At 45.2% G+C, this 24057-nt stretch overlaps 1 protein-coding gene across 16 annotated transcripts in view; it reads left to right on the top strand.

The window, feature by feature from the left end:
- Positions 1–24057, top strand: part of LOC112839853 (uncharacterized) — an 80325-nt gene that overhangs the window by 37685 nt on the left and 18583 nt on the right. For 9 of the 16 annotated variants that reach the window (XR_012375244.1, XR_012375252.1, XR_012375251.1 and 6 more), the window contains 2 exons: positions 374–564; positions 1209–1749. Coding sequence is in view for 2 of the 16 variants with exons in the window: in XM_073882477.1 (XP_073738578.1) it covers positions 21539–21622 (84 nt within the window). In the remaining 14 variants the exon portion in view is untranslated. Of the gene's footprint in view, positions 1–373; positions 565–1208; positions 1750–16903; positions 17131–21538; positions 21623–22996; positions 23143–24057 lie in introns of those variants that run through there. The other 7 variants (XR_012375254.1, XR_012375255.1, XR_003212310.2 and 4 more) reach the window with 4 other exon arrangements.

A 24057-nucleotide genomic window follows, 5' to 3' on the forward strand; every position in this document is an offset into this window, starting at 1 on the left:
CAAAGGACTTTGAACAGAAATTATTTCATTAAAATACAATATACACATATTTGGGGGAGGAGAGGGATCAAGATCATTATGTCTGTTAATTCAGATTCAGAGGCCAGTCTTTTATTTAGAGGGATGGTCTCCAACTTCACATGATGTCACTTTAACTGGACAGCCGTGTTTGTGGAATTCCCCTGGTAGGCCAAGTGCTGGTCAGGCTGTGGTGTTCACCTGTACCCTGGTTCTCAAAATGCATTTGTTGAACTGAACTAAATGGCTGACCTGGCACAGCTGGTGGCATCTGAGACTACTGAAATACCAAGCCCTAGTGTCATGCCTGAGCCCTGCTACGACTAACCCCTTTCCTGCCTATTTCCTGTTCCAGACAGAAAAATATCCATAACTGGTTAGTCGATTCAAAATAAGAACGATGGCAACAATAATGCAATAAAAACCTAGACACAGCACTCACTGCGCATCAGAGACCATGCCACGTCCTGTGATTTTCTGTGATCCTTACAGCAGCTGGAGGGGAAGTAGGATACTGGTCCCATTTCCATTTCACAGCCAAAAAAGGTGAGATTTAGAGAGAAGAAGGGCTCAAGTCATAGAGTGAGCATGGGGTGGACCCAGAACTCAAGCTGGTTTCTGTTGTCTGATCTGGATACAGTGCCATTAATCATGATCCAGACTCACCGGACTAGACCTTAACGCAGAGAGGATTTTAAGGGCACCTGGGTGGCTCAGTTGGTTAAGCTGCCAACTGGATTTCACCTCAGGTCATGATCTCAGGGTCCCGGGATCAAGCCCCGAGTTGGGATCGGCATTCAGCATAGAGTCTGTTTAAGGATTCCCTCTCCCTCTGCCCCTCTCCCTGCTCACACACACACACACACACACACACACACACACTCTCTCTCTCTCTCTCTCTCTCTCTCTCTGTCTCTTTCTCCCTCTCAAATAATTTTTTTTAAAGCACAGACATTTCTAGAAAAGAAGAGGGATTTCCCTGGGCAACAGTGTGTACCCAAAGCAAAGTTGGAGTGGGAGATCTCTCCTGGGGACTGGATCTTTCTTTCTTTCCTCTGTTCTTCTTTTCCTTTTCTCATGACTCCATTAAGCTGTGCTGGGATGGTGAGGCCCTTGAGCAGGGTGGGAGAGAGGAAGAAGAAAGACCCTGCTCATTCTGACCCTCTGCCCTCTTCCTGTTCTTCCCACAGGACCGATGGGCTGAACAGTTTTAAAACCTGGCTGTGGCCATTCATTTGGACGACTCCAGCAGACCCATGTGTCCTACAGTTCAACTTTTCAAACCTACTCTGTTTGTAATTCCTCAGCAGGATTCTGAGCTCTGCTGGGCATATTTCGGTTTTACAGTTAATCAGAAAGATTTTGCTCCAAATTTGCCCTTAGTGTGGACCTTTATTAACGCGATATGCCTCACATTAGTGAGTGCCTGCTTTTGAGCCATATGCCCTGAATAAGTTATCAGGTTTCACTGTTTACCCTCGGTTTAAAAAAAAAAAAAATTCCATACACTCTGACCTCATGACACCTAAACCCTGTCCGTGCAGTTGAAACAGGAAAACTAGTCATCTGATATCATGAAGGCAAATCAGCTGGTAGATGCGCTCAAATGTTTCCGTTTCCACCAGTGTGTGGGCATTGTGGGGAGCCATAGATTATTAATCAGGAATGTGCAGGAGAGGATTTCTTGTTTGTGTGTTTGTTAATTTCCAAAATAAACCCAATACAAAGAGATACAGCTACAGTGCATTTATTTTTCATTGTTAGCACATATCATTATGTCATCATGTAAGAATTGCTCAAATAAATAGAAAAAAATTACCACATGGATTTCTTAAAGCCCCCCCCCCCCCCGCCCCCCAGTCCACAGCCTGCCTGTGGAGTTGTCTGAGAAAGGAAAAAACATGAGCATTAGTCAGGCCCTCGGGGTGAGGAGGCTTCTTACCATGAGCCGGTGCCAGGTTAGTCTGGGTGTCTGCAGTGCGGGCTTTGGCAGGCCACCAGAGAGAGGGCGTTTCATAATCCAGGACTCACCCCAGAGGATTCTGAGCCAGCAAAACACTAATGGTAACCCAGGGTGAGAGGAGAGTGAGGGAATCTGTTCTGCAGTTCAAAACCTTCCACGCTTAAAGACGTTTCCTCTCTAGCTTTGATTTCTTTTTATTTTAGGTGCTGCACATTTTTTTTCCTTAGATTATATAATGTATCATATTGTCCTGTCTTTGGCTCCCTTGAATTTACTGTTTCACAGATTCATCCCTAAAGAATATACTGGCTGTTTTGGGAAGGGGTTGGGGAAAGATGGTTGTTTTTGTAATAAGATATAAAAATAATTAACATTTATTGAGAACTTACTTATACCAAGTGGTGTGCCAAAATGTGCATGGGATATCTCAGTAATTCTCGGAAGCCTAGAATCTGGGTACTGTCACCAAGCCTGATTGCAGCTGGGGAAACAGAAGCATGCCTGAGGTCACAGAGCAAATAAGTAGCCAAGGCAAAAAGTAAACCCCTGTAGCTTGATCAAGTTCATGCTCTTAAGATCAAGTCTTTGTCCCTGCAAATGGTAGCAGCTCTTGTCTTGGTGTCTACCAGGAGCGGTTGACGGGGTCTGGGTTTCCATCTTTGCTAAGTCGGCTTACTAATATGTATTTTAAAACTACTGAAAACAAAACAAAACAAAAAACTGCACTGAGTTGGAAGACAGGTTGGCAGTTTCTTATAAAACTAAACATATTCTTACCATATGATCTAGTAATCCTTGGTGGTTCTTGGTGGTTCTGAGTCCCATCTGAGTTGAATATTTCCGTCCACAGGGAAACCTGAACATGAGTGTTTATAGGAGCTTTATTCATAATTAGCAAAACTTAGCATAGCACCAATCAAGATGTCCTTCAGTAGATGAATGGAAAACAAACTGTGGCACATTGGACAATAGAATATTATGCATCAATGAAAAGAAATGAGCACTCAAGCCATGAACAGACATGGAGGAACCTTACATGTGTATTGTTAAGAGAAAGAAACTAGTCTGAAAAGGCTACATACTGTCTGATTCCAACTATATGCATTCTCGAAAAGGCAAAAGGATGGAGACAGCAAAAACATCAGCTATTGCCAGAGGTTTTGTGGGGGAGGGAGGGATGAATAGGTAAGACACAGAGGACAGTGAAACTATTCCATCTGATCCCATGATGGTGGATATATGTCATTATACATTTGCCAAAACCCACAGAACATACAGCAACACAAAGAGTGAACCTAATGTAAACTATGAACTGTAGCTAATAATCATGTATAAGTATCGGTTCATCAATTCTAACGAATGTACTACACTAAAGCAAAATATTAATAATAAGGGGGAAGGTGGGGAGGGGTGTAAGGTGATATAGGACCTTTTTAAACTTTCCACTCAATTTTTCTTTCATTTTTTTAAAGATTTATTTATTTATTTATTTATTTATTTATTTATTTATTTATTTATTTTTTGAGAGAGACAGAGAGAGAGAGCGTGAAAGGAAGGAGAGGCAGAGGGAGAAGGAGGGAGAGAATCTCAAACAGACTCCTCTCTGAGTACAGAGCTTGATGGGGGCGGTCCTCGATCCCAGGACCCAGAGATCATGACCTGAGCTGATATCAAGAGTCAGATGCTTAACTGACTGAGCCACCCAGGTGCCCCTCCATTCAATTTTTCTATAAATCTAAATTGCTCCAAGAAAGTCTATTAATTAAAAACAAAAAAAAAGGGCATAGGTAGTTTGGGTTGGAGGGGCTGGAAAATAGGACTGAAGGAAGATTTTTCACCCTTACCTTCTGCATGTCTTGATTACTTATTTAAAACAAATTAAATTTTTAAAAGCCAGCAAAGGAGAGAATTCTCAACTTTGGTATGATCCCAAGACTGTGGTATCAAGTTTGGCCCATTTCTAGTGGCAGAATCTTGGTATCCTATTTTTTTTTTTAACAGAGAGAGTGGAGGGGGAGGCAGGTAGGAGGGAGAGACGGAGAGAGACAACCTTAAGCAGACTCCACGCTCATCGCAGAGCCCGACATAGGGTTCCATCCTTGACTCTGAGATCATCATCTGAGCTGAAATCAAGTGTCAGAGCCTTAATCGACTGAGCCACCCAGGCGCCCCATTGGTCTCCTGTATTCTTGATGTGTTAGAAATGCCATGTTTAGGAATGACCCACTTGGCTAGAAGGTAACTGGGGTGAAGTCCAAGGACACTAGGCTGGAGGTTGCTATAGGTCTTCATGCTGCCTGTTCAGACCCTTCCCAGTTTCACACACTTCCATCTGTTCCTTAGAGATTCTAGTTTGCACTCTGAGGTTGTTGAGGTGAGACAATGCTTGGGAAAAAGAGGTGGACAAAAAGGCAAGAGGGAAAAAGAACAAAGAAATAGAGAACAAGAAACAAAGGAAGGTAGGAAGGGAGGGAAGGTGGGAGGGAGAATGTAATTTTGATGGGCCAGTCAGAAGGCTGGTATAGTTACCCGTCAAAGTCTTGTCTTGGCAAGTGATTCTGGAGAATGCAAGAAGGGTGCCTTCAGATTTTCTAGCAAAGAATAGGGCTGGAATTTTTCCTGATTCCTCTCTACTTCAAACCTTGGAAGGAACATTAAACCAAAAAGGGGACTAGCTCATGTCTGCCGCCATTTCCTGCATCCTCACCACCAGGCCTGGTAGATGCCATTAATCACACAACGTGTCCATCTGTGTGCCTGTCATTTGAGCTGCTCCCTATGGTCAGAAAAGCAGATGACAGGCAAATGCCAGACACTTGGCTATGTGGGTCTTCAGTGGTGACTGGGTAGAGAAGTTATTTTTTCTTGCCTACATTTTAATTTTCGCTAAATCTAATTTACTCTTACAGAATAAGGCAGTTATGTTTAGAGAGAATGGAGTGAACCCAATTCCATTTGGCTTTCATGCTGAACTGAAGACATTAGAGGTTTTAAATATCACTGGGCCGTTGATATAGTGGGAACACACACACACACACACACACACACACACACACACACACACACACAGCAAATCTGATACAATGAATCCGCAATAGGGTCTATCTAAACAAACTCGTTTCCTTTCTAATCATTCAGAGTGTGTGGTTTTATATGCAGAACTGTTATACACATCCAGTAAAAGCATTTTATTTAGTTGTGTTATACATAAATGGTTTAAGATTGGAAATTTCCAGTTCTTGCCAACTCCCCCGGCCCCCAGGGAGATTATACTCATGAATTCTGATATACAAGAGAATCTCCCAAGCTACGAAATACTATTTTCAATGTGAAATTTTATTCCACATATATATAGACACCCCCCCCCCCCCCGCCAAGGGCCCAAATCAAACTTAGTTATCAGCTTAATGTAAAGTTCCTAGAGAACCAGGACTGATGGCTCCTTCCCAGGCAGAGCAGATTTTCTAAGAACTGCCTGGCTGTGTTTGCAGGTACTAGAGGCTGCTGGATTCAGGGTCCCTTTGCGTTCCTTCAAGATGAATCTTCAAATGGCACCTCAGTCTATCCTTATATATGATTTCCAGAAGGTTTGATCCTGTATGTAGAAGTGAATTTATAATATCAGGAACAATATATTCCAACTCTCTCCATTCTCCTTCAACTCTCAAGACTCATCTTTGAATCAGTGAAACACATTTCCTGAGTCTCATTTCATCTGTTTTCTTCAGCAGTAGAGGTAGAATTGGGTTGTCTACCTCAACCCACTCCAGCAGGGGTTTCTCACCCCAACCCAGTGGGATGAATTCATGAGAGGGCAAGGTATTGAGTTATCATCAGGGCACAATGAAAGATAACTGGGCATTGTTCTCAGCTTGGATTCCTTCATGCCAACCTCTACTTAGCCTCTAGATCCAGGCATGAAGAACTGCCAGGTGGAACTCTCGAAGAATGAGTTTCTTTCCAAAGTGAGTCCTTTACTCACTTCCACTGGATCTCTGAATGGGACAACAACAAACCACCACCCATTTACTGAAGGTCTGCTTTAGTTTAGCCACCATGCCAAATGTCTCACACACATTATCTACAACGTTATATTATTATTTCTGCTCCACAGATGAAGATTCTAATACTTAGAGAGGTTACATTATACATAACCGGCATGAAGATGCTTTACACTGATTTAGGACTAACTCCTTTCCAGAAATGTGGAAAGCATGGTATTTCACGAGTCCTCAAACAAGTTTGTAAATTAAAGACTTTTAATATCCCCATATTGCAGATGAAGAAACAGAGGCTCCGAGAATTGTCAGATGTGCCCAAGGTCATAGAATGCATTGCATAGAGGTGTAAAAGCCTCGCTCCAAAGCATTTGACCTTCGTTGCTATAATTTCTGGCAATGTGGAGGAGTAAAAATGAACTAAAAATTGATAGCAGGTTTGCACAAATATTTCATTAAGAAGAGAAGAGCAAAGTTAGGACAAAAGAAAAGAATGATAAACTCTTGTGACTGGAAGCTTCAAAATTTTTAAATTTGGAAAAACTAGTAATAGTGGCTCCTTCAGTTCCACAGGCCCAGGTATATTTTTTCTTTTTTAAAATTCTTTTTAGAAAACTTTTCTTCCTAAACTTAAAACAACTTTAATACTTGTGAAAGTAGTGATTAGACAGTAAAAGGATGTCAGGTTCTAGGGCATTACAGTGATTGATTTTTTTCCTTAAGAATATGACTCATGCATTGTTTCTTAATAACACTCAGGAAATAAAAATCATTTGCATAAATAATAAGTTGGGATGCTAAGGATTATATGTAAAAGTGAAAGGAGAGATGAATACTTTTATAGATCTGAAGGGCATCATGAACGTATAATGTGATAAAATGTGACGGTATCCACTGAGGTTAAGAGGGATACTTCTTAATTTGACCACGTATTAGCAGGTATAGCCTCTTAAAGTTACCACCTCCTCACATTCACTATTAAACACATGTAGTTCATCTGACCTATGGAGTAGGGGATAATAGTAATGAAGATAAATAATATAAGTAAATAAGTAATTAAAAAGATTAAAAAGTAAGGACACTTTCTTTGAGAGAAGAAAGATGTATGAGAATAAAGTGTATTTAACAAAATGTAAAAAACTCTTATTTTATTTTATTTTTTTAAAATTTTAGCTGTTGAGACCAATAAAAGTATCCTAAGGAAGGCTAAATGCCTTTCATGGACTTTTATTTGTGCACTTAGAGTATAACATGGTCAAGCACAAGATGAGCTTCAGGAGAGATGCGGTTGCATATGGCGCCACTCAGAACAAAAAAGGCATTAGCCTGCTTACATTTCAAGGACCTGTATCAATCTTTCTGCTTCCAGTATCTCCATTTCTGCCCCCTCCCCACTGCCAGCACTCACATGCCTCACGGGGGGAGGGAAGTTTATTCTCCATAAACAATTCGCTCTTTGGCCACTCTTTGAGCGTGCCAACCAGGTTGCCAATTCTGATGTAGACACCTGTCCATTTGGAACAGGAATGAAAACAGCCACTCATTTCCTAGAAACCATCAAACACCCTGTCAGCGAACAACAGCTATGCGTTAACTGCAATCTGGGCAAGACATGAATGGGTCATATTGATAGCCAATTACCAATCCTCCAAGCCATTCGGTTTCCTTCAAATTGATGAAAATTTCTAATTCCTTTGCTGCAATATAGTTTGAGGAGGGTTATCTTCTAATCACAGTGAGAAGCTGTTGAAACTTTAATTTGGGTTATGCAATTGGGTCTTTAAAACAGTGCTAACCAGACCTTGCTAATAAGAATCCAAGGTCAATCCATATTTTAAGGTGTCTTCCTGAGTGACGTCTTCATTGTTCAAATAACAATGAAAATGATTTCCAACCACATTGCTCTTGGATTCTGAAAAATTTCAATAATTTCAAATAGAAGCAACTGTATTTTCGTGTGTGTGTGTGTGTGTGTGTGTGTGTGTGTGTGTGGTCTTGGGGGGCTCTTTAGCCCTTCACCTGTTCTTTATTTTTGGTTTTGTAAGACACTGGCCTGGTCTTTCTAGGGATGGCATCCTCATGTATCTTGGATGAAAAATATTTTAGGTCAGCGCCGCTTACCACTTTCAGATGAAATGTCACCGTTGAAGCAAACTTTCTGAGAAGACTGGGTCCCATGTTTAGGAGCTCCTGTCTGGCGGAGGCTGGAGACTAATGTGGGCTTAATGTTGTTATGAGCCAGGCGGCTGAGCGGAGTAACAATACGAGTCTGTTGGACATGTCTTCTGGGTTGTCACGTTCAATTTGCACATGACCTCCTGGCCAAAAAATGGGAAAGAAGTGGTAGAATGTGGGACTGAAAGCTCATATTATTGCTTTGACAGCTTCACTCATCTAGAAGTAATGCAAAATGCAATTTATATTTATACACTCTGACCTCCTGCGCAGAGAGGGAAAGTATCTAATGATGGGCCGAGGTAGTGGAGGAAGAAACAGATCTCAATACAGCTGGAATTTGTCTACATTTTTGCTTTTCAACCATTCAATTACAGTCAGAAGATAAATGAAACACGAACAGGGCACTGGTGAGGTAGTGACACAATTATTTTATAGTGACTGGGTTCTGGCTTTCAGTCTTGGCAAAGGTGGCTACAACACGCCTTATTTCACTGGAGACAGATAATCTGCCTGCTCCCACCGGACAAAGGCCCTCTGCTTGGAGGTGCATCATTATGCCCATCAGAGAGGAAAAAAGACACCAGCGAGTCAGTGACACTCCAGATCTGCATTTGGAAATTCTTGAGAGGGGCTGACACGTTAATCCTATTAACCAAGATAAATCAAGTCAGGCCTGGTGGTAACTGGGGCATTATTCACTTTCGAGTGGAAATAGGCAGTGGGCAGAAAGCACCATTTTCTTTTGTGCATCGGGAAATTTACTGGCTTTTACATGCCCCCAAATAGCTTCATTTTGAATAGAGCTTATGAGCTAACTGGGGAGAATGGGACTGTAATAGTCAAAACCCTCAAATATGTCCTCAGTGTTTCTGAACAGTGTTTGAAGTGAATACGCTGTCTAGGATTTACAGCCTTATAGTTTCTACAAAAGTAGGACACATAGGGGAAAAGGAGTCTGGCTTTGTCCAGAGATTAAAAGGGACAGCAGTAATCACCTTCATAAAGGCGGCAGCACCCACAAACCCAAAGCAAACTACAGATATCCAACAACGGGGGCCATCCTAGAGCCTCACACATCAAGCTTGAGAAATAAAACAAAAAGAGAAACGAGGCATTGCAATCAACAACACTGGAGAGTATTTCTGAAACGACTGCTCAGACCCAAATGCATTTTCTCTCTTCTTGCTATTTTCTCTTAACTTTTTTTTCCCCTTTGGGGGGATTAAAAGCCTCCATGTCTTAAGTTTGCCCAGATACGTGAAACTTCTCCCCACTAGATCTCACCAGCGCTCGCCCAGCAGAAGCCAGAAATGCATTTGTTTTCTCTTACCTACAAAGAATGGACTTTTCATGTGGAGGAATCCCGAATAACCCTTACTCTCAAATCAAATGTTTCTACTTTCCGTCTCTTATCATAGTTTGGGACACAAATCTTCCTTCTCCCCCACTCCCTCCAGCCCCCCCCCCCCCCAAAAGGGGAAATCGCCTGCAGAGTTCTGCTAGCCATTTTCTGCAGGTTTTCTTGAGGGGCTAGAATGTGGTTTGGGTTTTTCAAAAATTGTTTTGAAGGTTTTACTAGCTTCCGGGTGTAGAAAGAAATCAGCGGAGAGTGTGTGAATTAGGGGAGGGGGGTGGGCACAGGAAGTGGGGAATCTCAGTTGGCCAGGCCTGAGTCTGTGGACATCTCTTGGAAACGCCCCTGGGAAGGTCCGGGCGGCAGGCCTCGGGAGCAAGATAAGGGTAGGCTGTTTCTGCTTCACAGCTGGATGAGAATAACTTCACAGCCTGCTCCTCTTTGGGGCGGGGGTGACCTGGATGAAGAGTTCTGGGGCTGGATATGGGGCCTCAGGGGTCAGGGAGGGGACACTCACACCATCTCCCGGACTGGCCACCCTACTTCCTTCTTTCAACAAATAAACCAATGACAACATAAGGCAGCAGGAAGCTAGCTGTAGGGATTCTGGTTTGGGTCCTCTTTCCTAGTCCTGCCACCCTCGTCTGCCTTCCTAATCCTCCTCCCCAATCGGGTGTCATCTGTCACAAATGGTGAAAGATACATGAAAAATATTCGGTCGCTTCCATGTCTTCCATCGGCGATCTCAGGGAATTCTAAGGTAACTTCTCCGGGGGGTGGGGTAACTCAGGTTGGACGAAATGGGAGAAGGGGTCCTTCTCAATACAGAATGGCTGCTGCTGGAGAGGGGGTTCCAGACCACCCGGGACCGGGGAAAGTTCGAAGCCAGAGTTCGCTTTCAGGGGCGCTCAACCTTGCGGTAAAGATCACGCACCCGACCCAGCGGCCCGCGGGACACCCCAGCCCCCCGCCCTTTCGGGCTCCCCATCCCTGGTGAGGTTACATCGCAGGCCGTGGGAACCCTTAACCTTCACACATCGGATAGAAAAATTTCGAATACATGTTACGAAAATAACTACAGGATGGGTCTGACTAATTAAAGAAAGGGTTCGGACCAGTTAAATAACCAGCCCAGTGAAAAGCTCCCAGGATGCCGGCCGAGGTGACCGCAGGATCATTTGTCCCCACGCCGTTCTGTTCCTCGAGGTCAAGCTCACCCCCCCACCCCCATCCCATTAAAAAAAAGGAAGAAACGAAAAGCGCAAACAGGCTCTTCTCATTTTGAGGAGCACGCCTTAGTCGCACGTGTGTGCACCGCCCCAGAAGCCCAGAACTTTCTCCCAGAGCCGGGCCCAGAGGCCGGAGCGGGGACAGAGGGGCGCCTTCGGGGGCGGGGGCGCCCCCCCCACCCAGCCGGGATCTCGGGAGCCCCGGGCCGGCCCAGCAGGAGTTAAAGCCCGAGGCAGACAAAAGGGAGGCCGCCGCGGCTCCTTTCCTCGGCTATCAGTTGAAAATAGAACCGCTGCCCTCTGGACTCTACCTCCCGCCAGAAAGGGCATTTTATTACAGGTTATGACAAGTTGCCGAGAGACACGGAGAACTCAATAAGAAGGAGCGGCGAGCGGAATCACAAATGCCCGAGATGTTTGGAAGACAGAGCGAAGATGGCTTCAAATGATAGGTGTGAGCAGGACTCGGGATGGAATGTGCGGGTTCGGCCCGGGTGGGGGCCGCGGCGCGGGGCTGCGCCGGGGGCCGGGGCGCCTCCCGCCTCCCGCCCCCCCGCGCCCGAAAGCCCCCCCCCCCCCCGCCGCCCCCCCCCCCCCCCCGCCCCCCCCCCCCCCCCCCGGCCCGACCCTCCCTCCGGGGAGCCACGCCGCCCGCGCCATCGGCCCCGAAAATTCGCGCCGCCCCCCCCCGCCCAAATCTGTGTTTTAGGTTATAGGCAGGAAATCTGCATTTCCCTCTCTCCGGGACACTGTTTCTTTGGGGACCTCTGCGACAATAGGGATGTTCATCCTCAATCTACGATGTGCCCCATACAGACTTGCATTAGATTTTCTTTGAGTTGTTTTGGTTTGCCTCGGAGTTTACATCTTCTCGCCTAGTTAAAACAGAAGGAAAATGAAATCAAGCAGCCTTCTATTTTCTCCGAGGTGGGAGATGCGTCTTTGGGGGTTTCTGCTAAGTCAGCACCAGAGCCGTAGCTGGGGACTCAGGGTCCCTCTGAAGAGCTGATTTTGCAGGGTGGGGAACGCATCCTCCTTCTCCTTCGCCCTCTTCCTGGCAGCTTTTCAAATGCTTTTCATCACCCATCGCCAGTGGAAAATAGTTCTGTCTTTGTGACTGCTCAGACCTGCAGAGCCTTGTCTTGCCCTCCACTCGGAGTGGAATAGGGGACCCCCCCAACGGAACACAAAGCCAGCGTCCCAACTGGAAGGGAGCTTGCAAGCTTTGGGTTGGTCTGAGGATGCCAGTTGAGTTGGGGGTGGCGGAAGGTAGTTATCTGGAGAAGTGTGAGAGAAAAGGAGTTGGGGGGGACAACTTGTATCCCCAAAGGGGTGATACATTTATCCAAATTCCATTCCCATCTTTCAAATCTAGAGAAGACATGGTTAGTAGTTTCAAAAGGAATCCTCCGTACAAAATTCGTTTCTTTGAAGGGCTCCAGCCTAATCAAAGCCAGAAAACTAGAAACTTTCTACCAGCAATACTTAGCACACTATAGCAAAAGGCTTAAAAACAAAAACAAAAAACAAAACCCCCAACCCCTACAGATCCTTCTTTGCCCCCTCCCCACTCCTGGTTAAAAATAAATGCAAATAAAACATGAACCTCTGTCCTGGAGGAGGAAGAGAGAGTAGCTAAACAGCAAATAGGTAGCTGGTGTCTATCAATATTTCCCACTCTCTGAAGAGGGTTGGGTCCCGCCGGTGTTTGAAAAATTGCTCTAGTGTTTGCCTGATGATTGAAGCAGATAAAATGTAACAACCCAACAAAGTTCTAGGGAGTGGTTTTTAAATAGGGGATTTCTTGGAGTGATGATCTTGGACAGATCTTACCCTTCCCCCCGGCACCTTGCACCAAGACCAGCGCAAATCCAACTTAGTTTTTCCAACCTCAATCCAATCTTTGACTCTTAGTTTTTTATTTTTTCAGAACTATTTATTCTCCTCATGTCAAAGTGTGCCTGATTTTTTTTTTTTTATAAACCATTGTTTGCTGTTCCTCTGGAACTTTCAGTTAACCATCCCTCCCCCCAACAACTTTGTCAGACAGATAAATAGATCCGTATTTCAGTGTTGCGACTACAAGTTCGGAAGGTTCGTACTAAAGCAACTGAGGTTGAAAAACACATCGTGAGTGTCCACGGTGGGCATCTGCCACAGAAACGTGCTAAATTTAAAGAGCCACTAAACTGAGTGAGCAAGGCACCTGGAAAAAAGATCATTTTTATAGCACTGAAGTCACAAAATGAATGCAATAGGAGATACTATTTTTCTGTCTTGACGTGTGCCATTAGTGATAATTGTACCTTGAAGATGAAGCTGTGCTGCCCCAAAGATCGACTTACTGTGTTCTTTTTGTTTGAAAACTCTTCAGAACTGAAAAATGCAAAAGAGTTGTGTCTTATATGACTGGCCATCAACCACCCATCAGCTAAAAGTTCTGCGGAACTCTTGGGTTCTTTTCACTAAATAAGTCACACATAGAAAAAGTTTTAGCCCGCATGATGGAAAATCTTCCTCTAATGTTTGGCTTTTGAAAAGACTGGGAGAGACAAATTGTAAACGAAATCACTTCCTGGGTTGGTCTGTGTAAATAGGAATCCTTACAAATCTGCTGGGGGCAACATGAGCAATAAGGAAATGCAAACTGCACTGAACATAATGCTCATTTCTGCACTGGGGCAAAGTCTTACCACATAAGAATCAATCTATTCAATCTTTATCTTTTTGTTCTCTCTTCCTTTCTGGAATCTGGATATATATATATCTCCACACAGACATATCAGTTTGTCCTCCAGAATCCAACTTAAATATGCTTAAAACTTCATTGATTTCACGTGTTCTTGCCTTTCTCTATACTGTGCCCCTCCTTCTTTCTAGAAACAGCCAATTATTGAGAGTAAAGAAAATCACACATTTCAAACACCCCCCACCCTTCCAAAAAGGAGAATAGAGATTTAAGTAGAAGATATGCGAAGCTGTCACCAACAGTGCCACGAGAAAAAAAAAAAGTTGTAAAAATAAGAAAGGTCATCTGTAAGAAAGTTAAAACTAGAGCCTCATCTGTAACTGCAATTGACCTGGCAGAGGTGCTCCGTATCGTGGCCAAAGAAAACGAACAGAATTGCCCCTTGGAAGAGAGTAAGAATGAAGGCACTGGGCAGGAGGCAAGGGGACAAATGTGTAAGGAGAGGTAAATGGAAATAAGCAAAGTCCCCAGGAATATGTCTTGGCTCCCCTATCTTTATAAATCTTCCAGGCAGCTCGGAGAAGAGCTGGAAAGCAGGGCGAGCAAGATGGGATAGAGAACTCTGAGGAAGGTTGGAACTGCTTTAGCCCCTTCGTAAGAAGAGCGGGGACATCTCTTCTTATGGTTTTCCTCCCTTCTGAGGCTTAGAATAATAAACTCAAGTGGCTGCCCGTCAGCCCCTGTCCATCTTCTTTAGCAAACTTGACATAGTGGAAGAAATATGACACGTGAATTATTAAAGAGGAGCTAGTTAACTTCTAACCCTGATTAATTTTCTCAGACCCCATTATCTGCACATTTATCCAGCAATATACTGCAAGAATTACAGGGCGTGCAAGCTAGAAGAAGAGAGGAAAGAGCGAAGCCAGGGTCTGTGAAAATATCAGGGAAAAGCAGGGTGTTTTACCTTCCCATTTGCCCCACTCCAGGGATGTTACAGAAAACAAACCACTCTTCTAAGAAAGAGTTCAATTTCTCCGTCCAAGGACACGGAGACACAATTTAAAGGATCTTCAGCACGAGCCCTTCCATCTGATTCCCATTCCCTTTACGAAGAACTTTTCAGGATTTTAATTTTATCTTTAACCTGATGGAAATTAGTTCCTAACTTTATGAGCCATGGCCATATCCAGGGCTCCTCTATTCCTCATCTCCTCTCCCTCCTCTGCTTTTCAATTCAACTTACGTTTTCGCCCTCCCAGTTGCAAACCCTTCTCAAAAGGGAAGAAACATGTTCTCTGCACTTTTAAAGGTAGCCCCAAGACCCTGCGTTGGGCGCTTCCAAAAGTTTAGAAAACATCCAGACCCTATTTAATTTAGACAACCGATATTATAAAAATCAGCAATAATCATTCAGGCATTCAAACAAAAGTTTCTTTGTGTTAATGAAGCACCCATTATCTCGTGGGCTTGAGTAACTCAGCAGCTGTTGGTAGGCTAAAACAGGAAAGGGGTATTTGAACACTTAGGGGCTTCTTCTTTTAAAATGAACAAGAGAGGTGTAGTCAAAATAATAAGAATAGTAATAATAATAATAGCAATAATTTTGTCCTTTAGGCATAGATTTCTATATCCCGTTGCCAGGGTGAAGGTAATAATTGAATCTATCCCAAATCTGAGTGATGGAGTAGTCAGAAATGACTCCATCTGACAGAAGAGCCAGGAGGCAAGTGATGGATACTATTGTCCAAACGTGACCCTCCATTAACACCACCTATCAGCATCTGGATCCTGTCACTGTGTCCCAGCCCAGAGCCAAGAGGGCCGCCTGGCATATCCCAAGTGCTTCGAGGGTTTTCAGGCTGCGCTCAACCTTGCATCAACTAAATGGGTGGGGAGGCTGACCCAAACCTTGCTTCCTCTATCTGCACTCGCCTTATTACCCTTTTTCCAGGCCCATTGTTAGGCAGGTTCTGGCAATTTGCTCCTTATCACGCCTCTGTTTACGAGGGCTTTTAAAAATAATAACAAAGGGAGAAATGGTATTAATATTAATTAACACAATAAAATGAAACAGTTTTGGGAATCCACCAAATGAATCATCTCCTTGTCTAATTGGAACTGGAGAGAAAGGGGAGGAGGGGGGAGGGGAGGGGCACTGGAGGGGGAAGGGGGGGATACAGATGACCTACTGGGTGACAGGCACAGGTTGGAAGGGTGACATTTTATTGTAAGCCTCCCAATGAAAGGAAGAAAAGGAAGGGACCAGTCAATTTAATGCAGGGACCAAGAGTGCAAGAGTGTTGCTAAGAGACAGAGATGCTGCTAAAGTTCTATCAGAAGCACTACTCTGACCTTATGCAAATAGAGGCGGCCAACTCTTTGTGGAACGGCTGAAAATTCCACCCCCTGTGTCACCAATACCTGGCATCGAGCCTTTTATTCAAATGTTCTCTAAAAACACACACAGAGGATGTGACAAAGCATGACACATTTAGGGGCTGTAAAGAAACAAAAGACACAGAAAAAAAATTGGGGGAATAATAATAATAGTAATAATTTTTAAAACCCAGGGAAAAACCAACACCAGATCTTCCTGTGGAAATGTCACCCATCTTTACCTTCTGGTACTGTCATTTTCCTGTAGCTGAAAAGTAACCTAAAGAATCAGAAATTGCCTTCTCATTGCAGAAAGAGAAGCCTATTAAGATACCACAGTGGCACCCAAGTAGTGTCATTAATTTACACCCCGGGAGCATGGGGAGGAGATGGTGTGAGTGTGGGTGGGCAGGGGGGGTGGGAAAGCCTAGTGCAGATTAATTACATTATATGCACCCCCTAACAAAATAAAGTATGGTTTCGCTTCTGTCTTAACTATCTCCTCTAGGATAGGGTTAAATGCAAGAAGCGAGAGGAGTCTGGGGGCTCACTGGGTCTTCCAGGAAGTTGCCTGTCCTTACAGGTGCACAAACTGGGAAGGCCAGACACAATTCCGAGGGTGGCTTGAGGGCGTCCCTCAGGTGGGTGGGTCTCGGACAGGACTAGGAGGTGGGTGCCCCTAATCCACTGGCCTGGGAGCCCTTGCAGAAGGGTACGCTCTCCCTGGCCGCTTCTGTGTGTCAGATCTTGAGCCTCCAGCCCACTGTTGAGAGAAACCCTATCCTAGGACTCAGCGTGGCCATCTTGGAGCCTCTGGTTTGACACCCTTTGGGCCACTTTAGGCGGCAGGACGTTGGGGTTGCGTTTGTGCATTAGCACTTCCAACAGTCTGGGCCAGATTCATTCTCTTCCTTTTCCCCTCCTCCCCTTTTCACTCCAAGTTAGCACTCATCCCTTTCTGCTCCGTTGCACAACTCTGGAAGAGGAACTGGGTTTCTCAGGACCATCTTTCTCCTGGGAACTTAAGGCGCCAGTCCTGAGAAGTCAGAGAGATGATACTCATGGTTCTTGGGGGCATTATTTTTTCCTCCCCAGGGCCAGCCCAGCACTGCAGCTTTGCGAACTCCTGGGGCTTAGAGCAAGGAGTGGAGGGTATCCGGGAGGAGAAGGCGGCCTCATACACCTGCCGCCCCGGGGCGCCACGAGCCTCCACCTGGGACCCGCTGCAGCCAGAACACCACAAGACCTGGGAACTTCCGCCGGTTCCTCACCCGCCTCCTTGTCCCCCAGGGAGTGCGAGCTGTAGAGCAGTGGAGACATCTGTAAGTGAGGGCCAAGCACCGACACGCACAACTTTGCAAAGTCAATTTAACCAGCGAGCTTTTTACCCACTTTATTCCCTCCCTCATTTTTGATTTCAATATTGATAACATGCCCACCGTTTCACATCTTTATGGTAATAGTGGCAAATGAATTCATTTAACGACTTGGGGGCCGGGCGGGAGCGTTTCAAGCGTTCAGCGGAGGATAACTTCCCAGGGCAACTTCTCCCTAGGACCCTCCCACATCCCCTCTTAATGGTGGGACTTTTCATAATGTGCACAATACTATTAAAATTTCATATTAGCAGTGTGTATGGTGAACTTTGTAATGGGAAATTCAATAGCTGCTGTAAATATTAATGGAATATGAAATGAAGCCACAGCCTCAACCAGCCCTGACAGTAAAACGGAGTGAGCATGTGGCGGCCCCGGGGCGAGAGAGGCCTTTCCTCTTGTCGCTCTCGCTTTATTACATTAGCGCGGGCCTCCCCGCGCCGGCGTGGGCTCAGAAGCCGAGGCGCCGGGTCACCCATGACAAATGTCCCCGTGTCTCGCCAACCGGCCCCGCCTGGCCCTGCCACTCCATCTGCCCAACAGGTCCCTGGAGAGTGCTTGCGGGTGTCAGTTTCAGGTAAAGAGCTCTTGAAAGCGCAAAGTCTCCAAAAAGGTTAGAAGGATTCCAGAGCCTTCTCCTGGAGTCTCCGAGGCCCCGGTCGCCGCCACCGCCAGCGGAATCCGCACCCGGGGGTGGGGGGGGGAGGGGGGGAACCCCAAGCGAGTTTCTGGGATTGAAAGCGCTATTAGGGCAGCGGGATACCTCCTCCCTTCCCTCCCTCCCTCCCTCACCTGGATCCCTCCCCGCCTGCCTCCCTTCCAGAAGACCGGGCCTCGGAATTGGACGTGGGGCTGGCTGGGTCGGGCGTCCGATCAGGGACGGGGTGGGAGGGGCTCCAGGCCGGTTGTCCCGTCCGGGCTCGGTGCGGGGTCTCGATCGGTCGCCTTCTGCGCCTACGAGGCCGGGGCCGCCCGGGCGAGGCTGCGTGCGACATGGGGGGGAGGGGGAGAGGCGGTTCGCGGGGACCTAAGTCGCTCGGACCCCAGGCCCCTGGGTCTCCAGAGCAGCCCCTCGCCGGCGCGAATCTTCGGGAACCCGGAGGGGAGGGCGTGCGTGACCGAGGGAGGAGCAGCGCGGGCGGCGGCCACTGACGCCAGGATTGGATTGGCTCCGAGCTCCGGTCGCCGCCGAGGAGGGTCCGGGGCCGCCCGACGCGCTGACAAACTTGGCCGTCAACACCTCAAGCTGCCCGGGCGGGTTATTTCAACAGGCTGGGGAAGATCGGCATTTTGAGTGGCAGGCGACACCTTTCCTCACTGCCAGTATTTCTGCTGCCGCGACGGCACTTAGGGGAGCTTAGTTTTAGATGGGACATGAATCTTCACTTGTTAAGAGATAGCCCGTCAGCATTTACCCGGGGCTCTCCCCAGCCCGGCAGCCGCGGCCCTCCCCGGTGCTCGGCCACTCCCCAGCGGGCCCCGCCACAGGAGCGCTCCGTGTCGCAGGTCCACGCGCGACAGCCCGGAGGCCCCCAGGGTGAACTTGGGGCCGAGCGAACGTGTGGCAGAGGCCGGGCGCCAGCCGGAGGTGAAAGTCCACATCGACTTCAATTACAGCCCAGCCTGGGCCGGCGCTCCAGAGGGTCCTGGCACCCCCCCCCCCCCCCGGCGCTTTCACCTGTTTGCAGGCGGGGAGCGTGGACTCCCTCCTCGGGGACAGGCTTTTCCTGAAGCCACGAAGCACACGCGCGCTTGCCCCCGCGCTTGCCCCCTAACTCAAGGCAATTGTCTTCCTCTTTCCCGAGTCCTGACCACCCCCCCAAGTTTCACCCGCGTGAAGTCACCCACGGTCTCCCCTTTCCCACCAGCTCTATATTGCGGTCACTTTTCTAAATTCACTGGAGCCCCCCGCCTTTTGAAATGATTTCCTGTCCAGCACCCCCCCTTTCACGCCGCCCCCCTCAATAAATCCGGAATAGTTTTCCCGCCTCTGCTCCAGATGCAGGCAAACTGCTGAGCTGAAATGAGCTGAAAAGGAGAACGGAATTGAAAGAACATGGGTTTGCTTTTGCATGACTTCCCTGCAGGAGTAGTTGCAACAGGGTGTTTAGGTTTTCGAGATCCGTGGCAAAGCTTCAGGTGTGGTTTGCCTTCTCACGGACCCTCTGGCCGGTTTCTCCACCCCCGAGGCTGCTATTCGTCCACCCCCTGGGTAGACAGCTGTGACTCCCTGTTTCTTTGGCCCCATTAAATCCCCTTCGTCCACCTGAGATCGCGCAACTTCTTCCCCGTGCCCTTTAAAAGAGTTACACTTTGGAAGAAGACTTAAAAAAAAAAAAAAAAAAGGACAAGAAATGGATATAGGTTTTGTAAGTGTTAAATAACTTTCCCAGCGTGTATTAAAGGAAGATTGTATTTTATCAACAGCTGATTGATGCAGCCGTGTGATCCTGTCGGTTTGTCTATAGTATCATATTTATTTAACCTGCTGAGGGACTGTGTTCGGGGGCAGCCTGCTCATGCTGACAAGAGCATGCACATTACACACTACCCCAGGTATTTTGATTGATTGTTCCCACCCCAAAGCCTTTGGTTCATAATTTAGCACAGCAGGTTCTGCATCACAGACTAGGTTTCAAAAAAAAAAAAATCCTGTAAGAGATTTCAATGAACAACCACTGCCAAGAAACCTTTCTCCACCTGCAACCCCCAAATATTTTAAATACCTCCTGAGATGGTTCAGTTTGTATAGTTACAGGGCACGCCACCTTTATTTACCCTGGTTCCCCCAGTGTAATCAGATTATTCATTTTAATGTGTGGCTGGACTAACATTTCCTTAACTGGGGGGATGGCTTGGTGGTGGGAGGTGTTGGTGGTGAAAATGTCAAAGAGTGTGGGCTTCTCTTTTTCTTCTCCTTTGCCCTCTTTCAATAACAGGTTTGGGATGTGGAAGCAGGAGAAAGGCAGACAAAATGTGTTTTTTTTTTTTTTTTTTTTTTTTTTTTTTTACAGATGGTCTCCTGAAGTTGTGTTGGGAATTAGGTCCTGAAGTCCTTTGGCAGCAGATTTTACTAGTCTTCAATGACTGCCCCCCCCCCAGACAACCCACCCCGTGGGTGAGGAAAGATTTTTTCCCCACAAGTATAAACTGTTCATGAACTTCCCTAATATTTGGGTCTTTTCAAGTAAATGATTCGAATAATCTGGCCACATCCTAGTGGTTCTGAAATTTGCTCTACCTACTGAAGGACCAATGAATAATTACTTCCTATGAGATTTCTGGAAGAAAGGAACTTTCTCCTTGACTTTTTAAAAACTAACACCAACCGAGTACAACTGGGTATGTGTACTGACTCACTTTGCTTGAAAAATATTTCCAAAATGAAACACATTTTTCTGTGCATCTTCTTGGATTACTCTTAATCTGGTTAGCAATGGTTTTGTGTGTGTGTGTGTGTGTGTGTGTGTGTGTAAAGGTAAAGTTTCAGATGTGTGCTATTTTTCAGTAATAGAGGTACTGTTGTTTATTGTGTTTGGTACTTTTACACTTGTCCTTTACAAACTCTTGGGAGGACTCATGAAGCCCACAAAGGCAATCCTAGCACTATTATGTATCTCTGTCCATCAGAGTTTCATTTTGTCACTCTAGATCAGATGGGAAGGTCATTACCAGTGTGGTTAATTGCATAAGGATATAATGTTGCACCAGAGGGTGAGGATTCATAGCATTTTAAAAAGATGTGAAGGGTGCCTGGGTGGCTCAGATGGTTGAGCGTCTGCCTTCGGCTCAGGTCATGATCCCGGAGTCCTGGGATCGAGTCCCGCATCGGGCTCCCTGCTCCTCGGGAGCCTGCTTCTCCCTCTGCCTCTCTCTCTCTCATGAATAAATAAATAAAAATCTTTAAAAAAATAAAAATAAAAAGATGTGAAGTGCATAATTACTCCCCTCCCCCCACAATAAGTCAGCACATCTAAAGTAGTTATTTTTCTCATCAGCTCTTAGATTAACATTGCAGGAGAAAAAATCTTGTATACCCCAGTGATGGCAGCAATGGCAACATTTGTAGTTAAAACTTCTCCCTCTTTCATCCATTCATCCACTCATTCATTCATTTCCCCTCCTTCTTTAGTGTTGTTATTCACAAAAATGCATCTTTGGGCTTGATTGTGTACTTTATAATGATGGTAAGGAGATTAATCAAGTGTGATCTATACTCTGCATTCCAGCTAATATTTTAAGTGTCCCTTATATCTGGGGCAGGTTTGGGAGACTCCAATGTTATACCATATTTCCTGATAAAATCATGTTCAGCAATTTTTTTTAATCCCTTGATATTGCTATTTATCCCTAGATGGTGTTCAATGACAAAAGCCAAATTATTTGCAGAACTCCAGGACATGCATCTTTCTGCTGAGAAAACCAGTCATTATCAAAAGTAAGTACAGACACAATACCCACGGAAAAAGTGAAAGGTAGGCTGACAAAGGAAATATTTACCTATGACAGAGTGTCAACCAAGGGGGACTAAGGCAAATCAAGCAAGGTGAAGAAAAGGCCAATTTGCAGCGAACGAAATCTACACATTTTAATTAGTTGAGCTAAGGAGTTTTGAGACGCCGTGTGAATCAATTTGCAGCCGTTTTCCAAAATGTGTTACAAATCACCAGTTTGCTTTGAAAATAAACCTTTTAAAAACCATCCACCACCAAGTTTCTTGAATAGAATACAATGTATATTACCCCTAATAATGAAAAAAAAATACTTCTACATGTTGTCTCCTGGGGAGACAAATAAATTGGGTGGGACCCCATTTCTTTTCAGGGGGAGCACTTTTATCCTATTTCATATGTATTCACACACAGACACATCTACAAAGGAACTTCTTTGAAGTTCCGCCACTACTTAGCTCTGCAGCCCTGGGCAAGTTAGGTAATTTCTCTGTCCCTTGGTTTCCTCATCTAGTGAAGTTATAATAGTGTCTGCTTCAGGGGTTGCTATGAGGAGTGAGTTAACACATGAAGCTCTTAAAGCCGTGTCTGCTGTATATTTACTACTAGATTGGCATCTGCTATTATCATATACACATTGGGGTCTCATTAATTTTATTATTGACAACAGTGCTTTTAGTTACGATCATCCAGTATGTTGTGCCTAGACTCCACAACTTCAACTCTAAATATTAAGGCATTGCAACTCAAACTCGGGCTGTGCTGAGCGCAAAACTGCCCTTGGGGCAAAGTGATTACGGTCCTTGTCCCTGTCTCCTGAGGCCCCAGATGCACTAAGTTGCTGGCTTTGTAAACAAAGTAAAATGCAGCTCCAGGGCGTGGTTAGCAGCCACTGAACTGTTTGTACATCAAATCACAGGGAAACTCCACTAAGAGCCTATAAGAAGGCAAACAGCTATGTGTCTGACTTCTCAGTCACTCGTTTGGTAAGGATGCCGACACACCCCATTCTCATTTTACCTGATGTGCCTAAGTCCTTCGTGGCATATTTTAACATTCTTTGGGTTTTAGGATATTCTTTTTGTTTGTGGTAGGCACTATCCTCTACTAAGCTGTTTGAGTTGAAATTTAGTTTTAATAGAAAGGGACGTTTCCTCATATGTTAGAATGTTGATTAAAAACTAGGATCTTGATGTGAAAAGGAAAGAAAGAAATAACATATCATTTCAGAGTTTGATTTTTTTCACATGTTGAATTTTGAAATTAAGACAAAGCCTGTTTCAGTGGGGAATAAAACCAGCATTACCTCAACTATGGAATATCTTTCTTTATGTTTTTAAGTTGCTCTATTGCCTTTCCAGATAGTAACTCAAGATCTGAGCTAAGTGAAACCAGAGTCCTTGAAAGGCGGCTATCTTCGGTTCCCCCCTGCCCAAAGCCCTCCCACTCACTCTACATGGATACAGATATGACTTGCTTTTGTTACAGTTAGATCACAGAACCTCAGGTACGAATAGTTTTCATTTTATGTCACTTCCCAACGAAATCTTGCAAACAAGCCCAGACAGGAGCCGGTGTTTTCCTACACATGTTAACATTGACCTTGCCACTTTGAACCACACCCCTCATCTCTTTAAATCAGCATTCCACATCCTACTCACATCTTTTCTTTTCAACCTGCTCCATGGTGTAAGACAGTCTGTTTCCACTCTGCACATATGCCAGAAATGTGTAAAGACCTGAGAAGCTGGACTTTGGGTGAGGTTAGGATGCAGAAAAACAAGCATTGTACTTTGCTCATGTGCTAAAATGTTGGGAAAGATTGCTAAAATATGTCCTCCTACATATTATCTGTCATTGCTCTATTTGCTAAGAGAAGAAAGTCTCATATGTTTCAAATCAGCTTCAGGGTTAGGTATTTTCTCACTTTTAATTAAGTTACTCTTTTAGATCAGGGAAAGGTAACTTTAGTGAAATATACATAACTTCCTATGTGTCTTTTTTGGTTGTTTTGGAGGCTTGGAAGGGCTCTTTGACTTTCTCATATTTGGACAAACAATAACTTCAAAGTTGCCTATGATGTACTAAACAAAGATATGAGAACTCCCCCAGATATGACGAAGTTGTTTCCTGTATGTAAATGTTGAGATTTAAAGAAATATCATGATTCCCCTTTAACTCACATATAAATTCTTTTTTTGAATGCTGCTCCCTTTGAGATTTGCACATAGTTAAACCAGTTTACACAGTTCTTTTTTCCTCCTTCCTTTTAAGTATGGCTCTTAAGTAAGCAGACACTTTAACTTGCCTTCTTATTAGACAGCTTTTCTTTATTGCTTTTTCATAGCACAGCTATCAAAAATGAGATAATGTGCAAAATCTGGAACCTAATCAGCTTTCTAGCTGAGTTTAAAGAGTCCAG

This window comes from Callorhinus ursinus, unplaced genomic scaffold (assembly GCF_003265705.2).
Source record: "Callorhinus ursinus isolate GAN/ISIS: 27379988/994484 unplaced genomic scaffold, GSC_fseal_2.0 scaffold47, whole genome shotgun sequence".
In the NCBI taxonomy this organism is placed as follows: domain Eukaryota; kingdom Metazoa; phylum Chordata; class Mammalia; order Carnivora; family Otariidae; genus Callorhinus; species Callorhinus ursinus.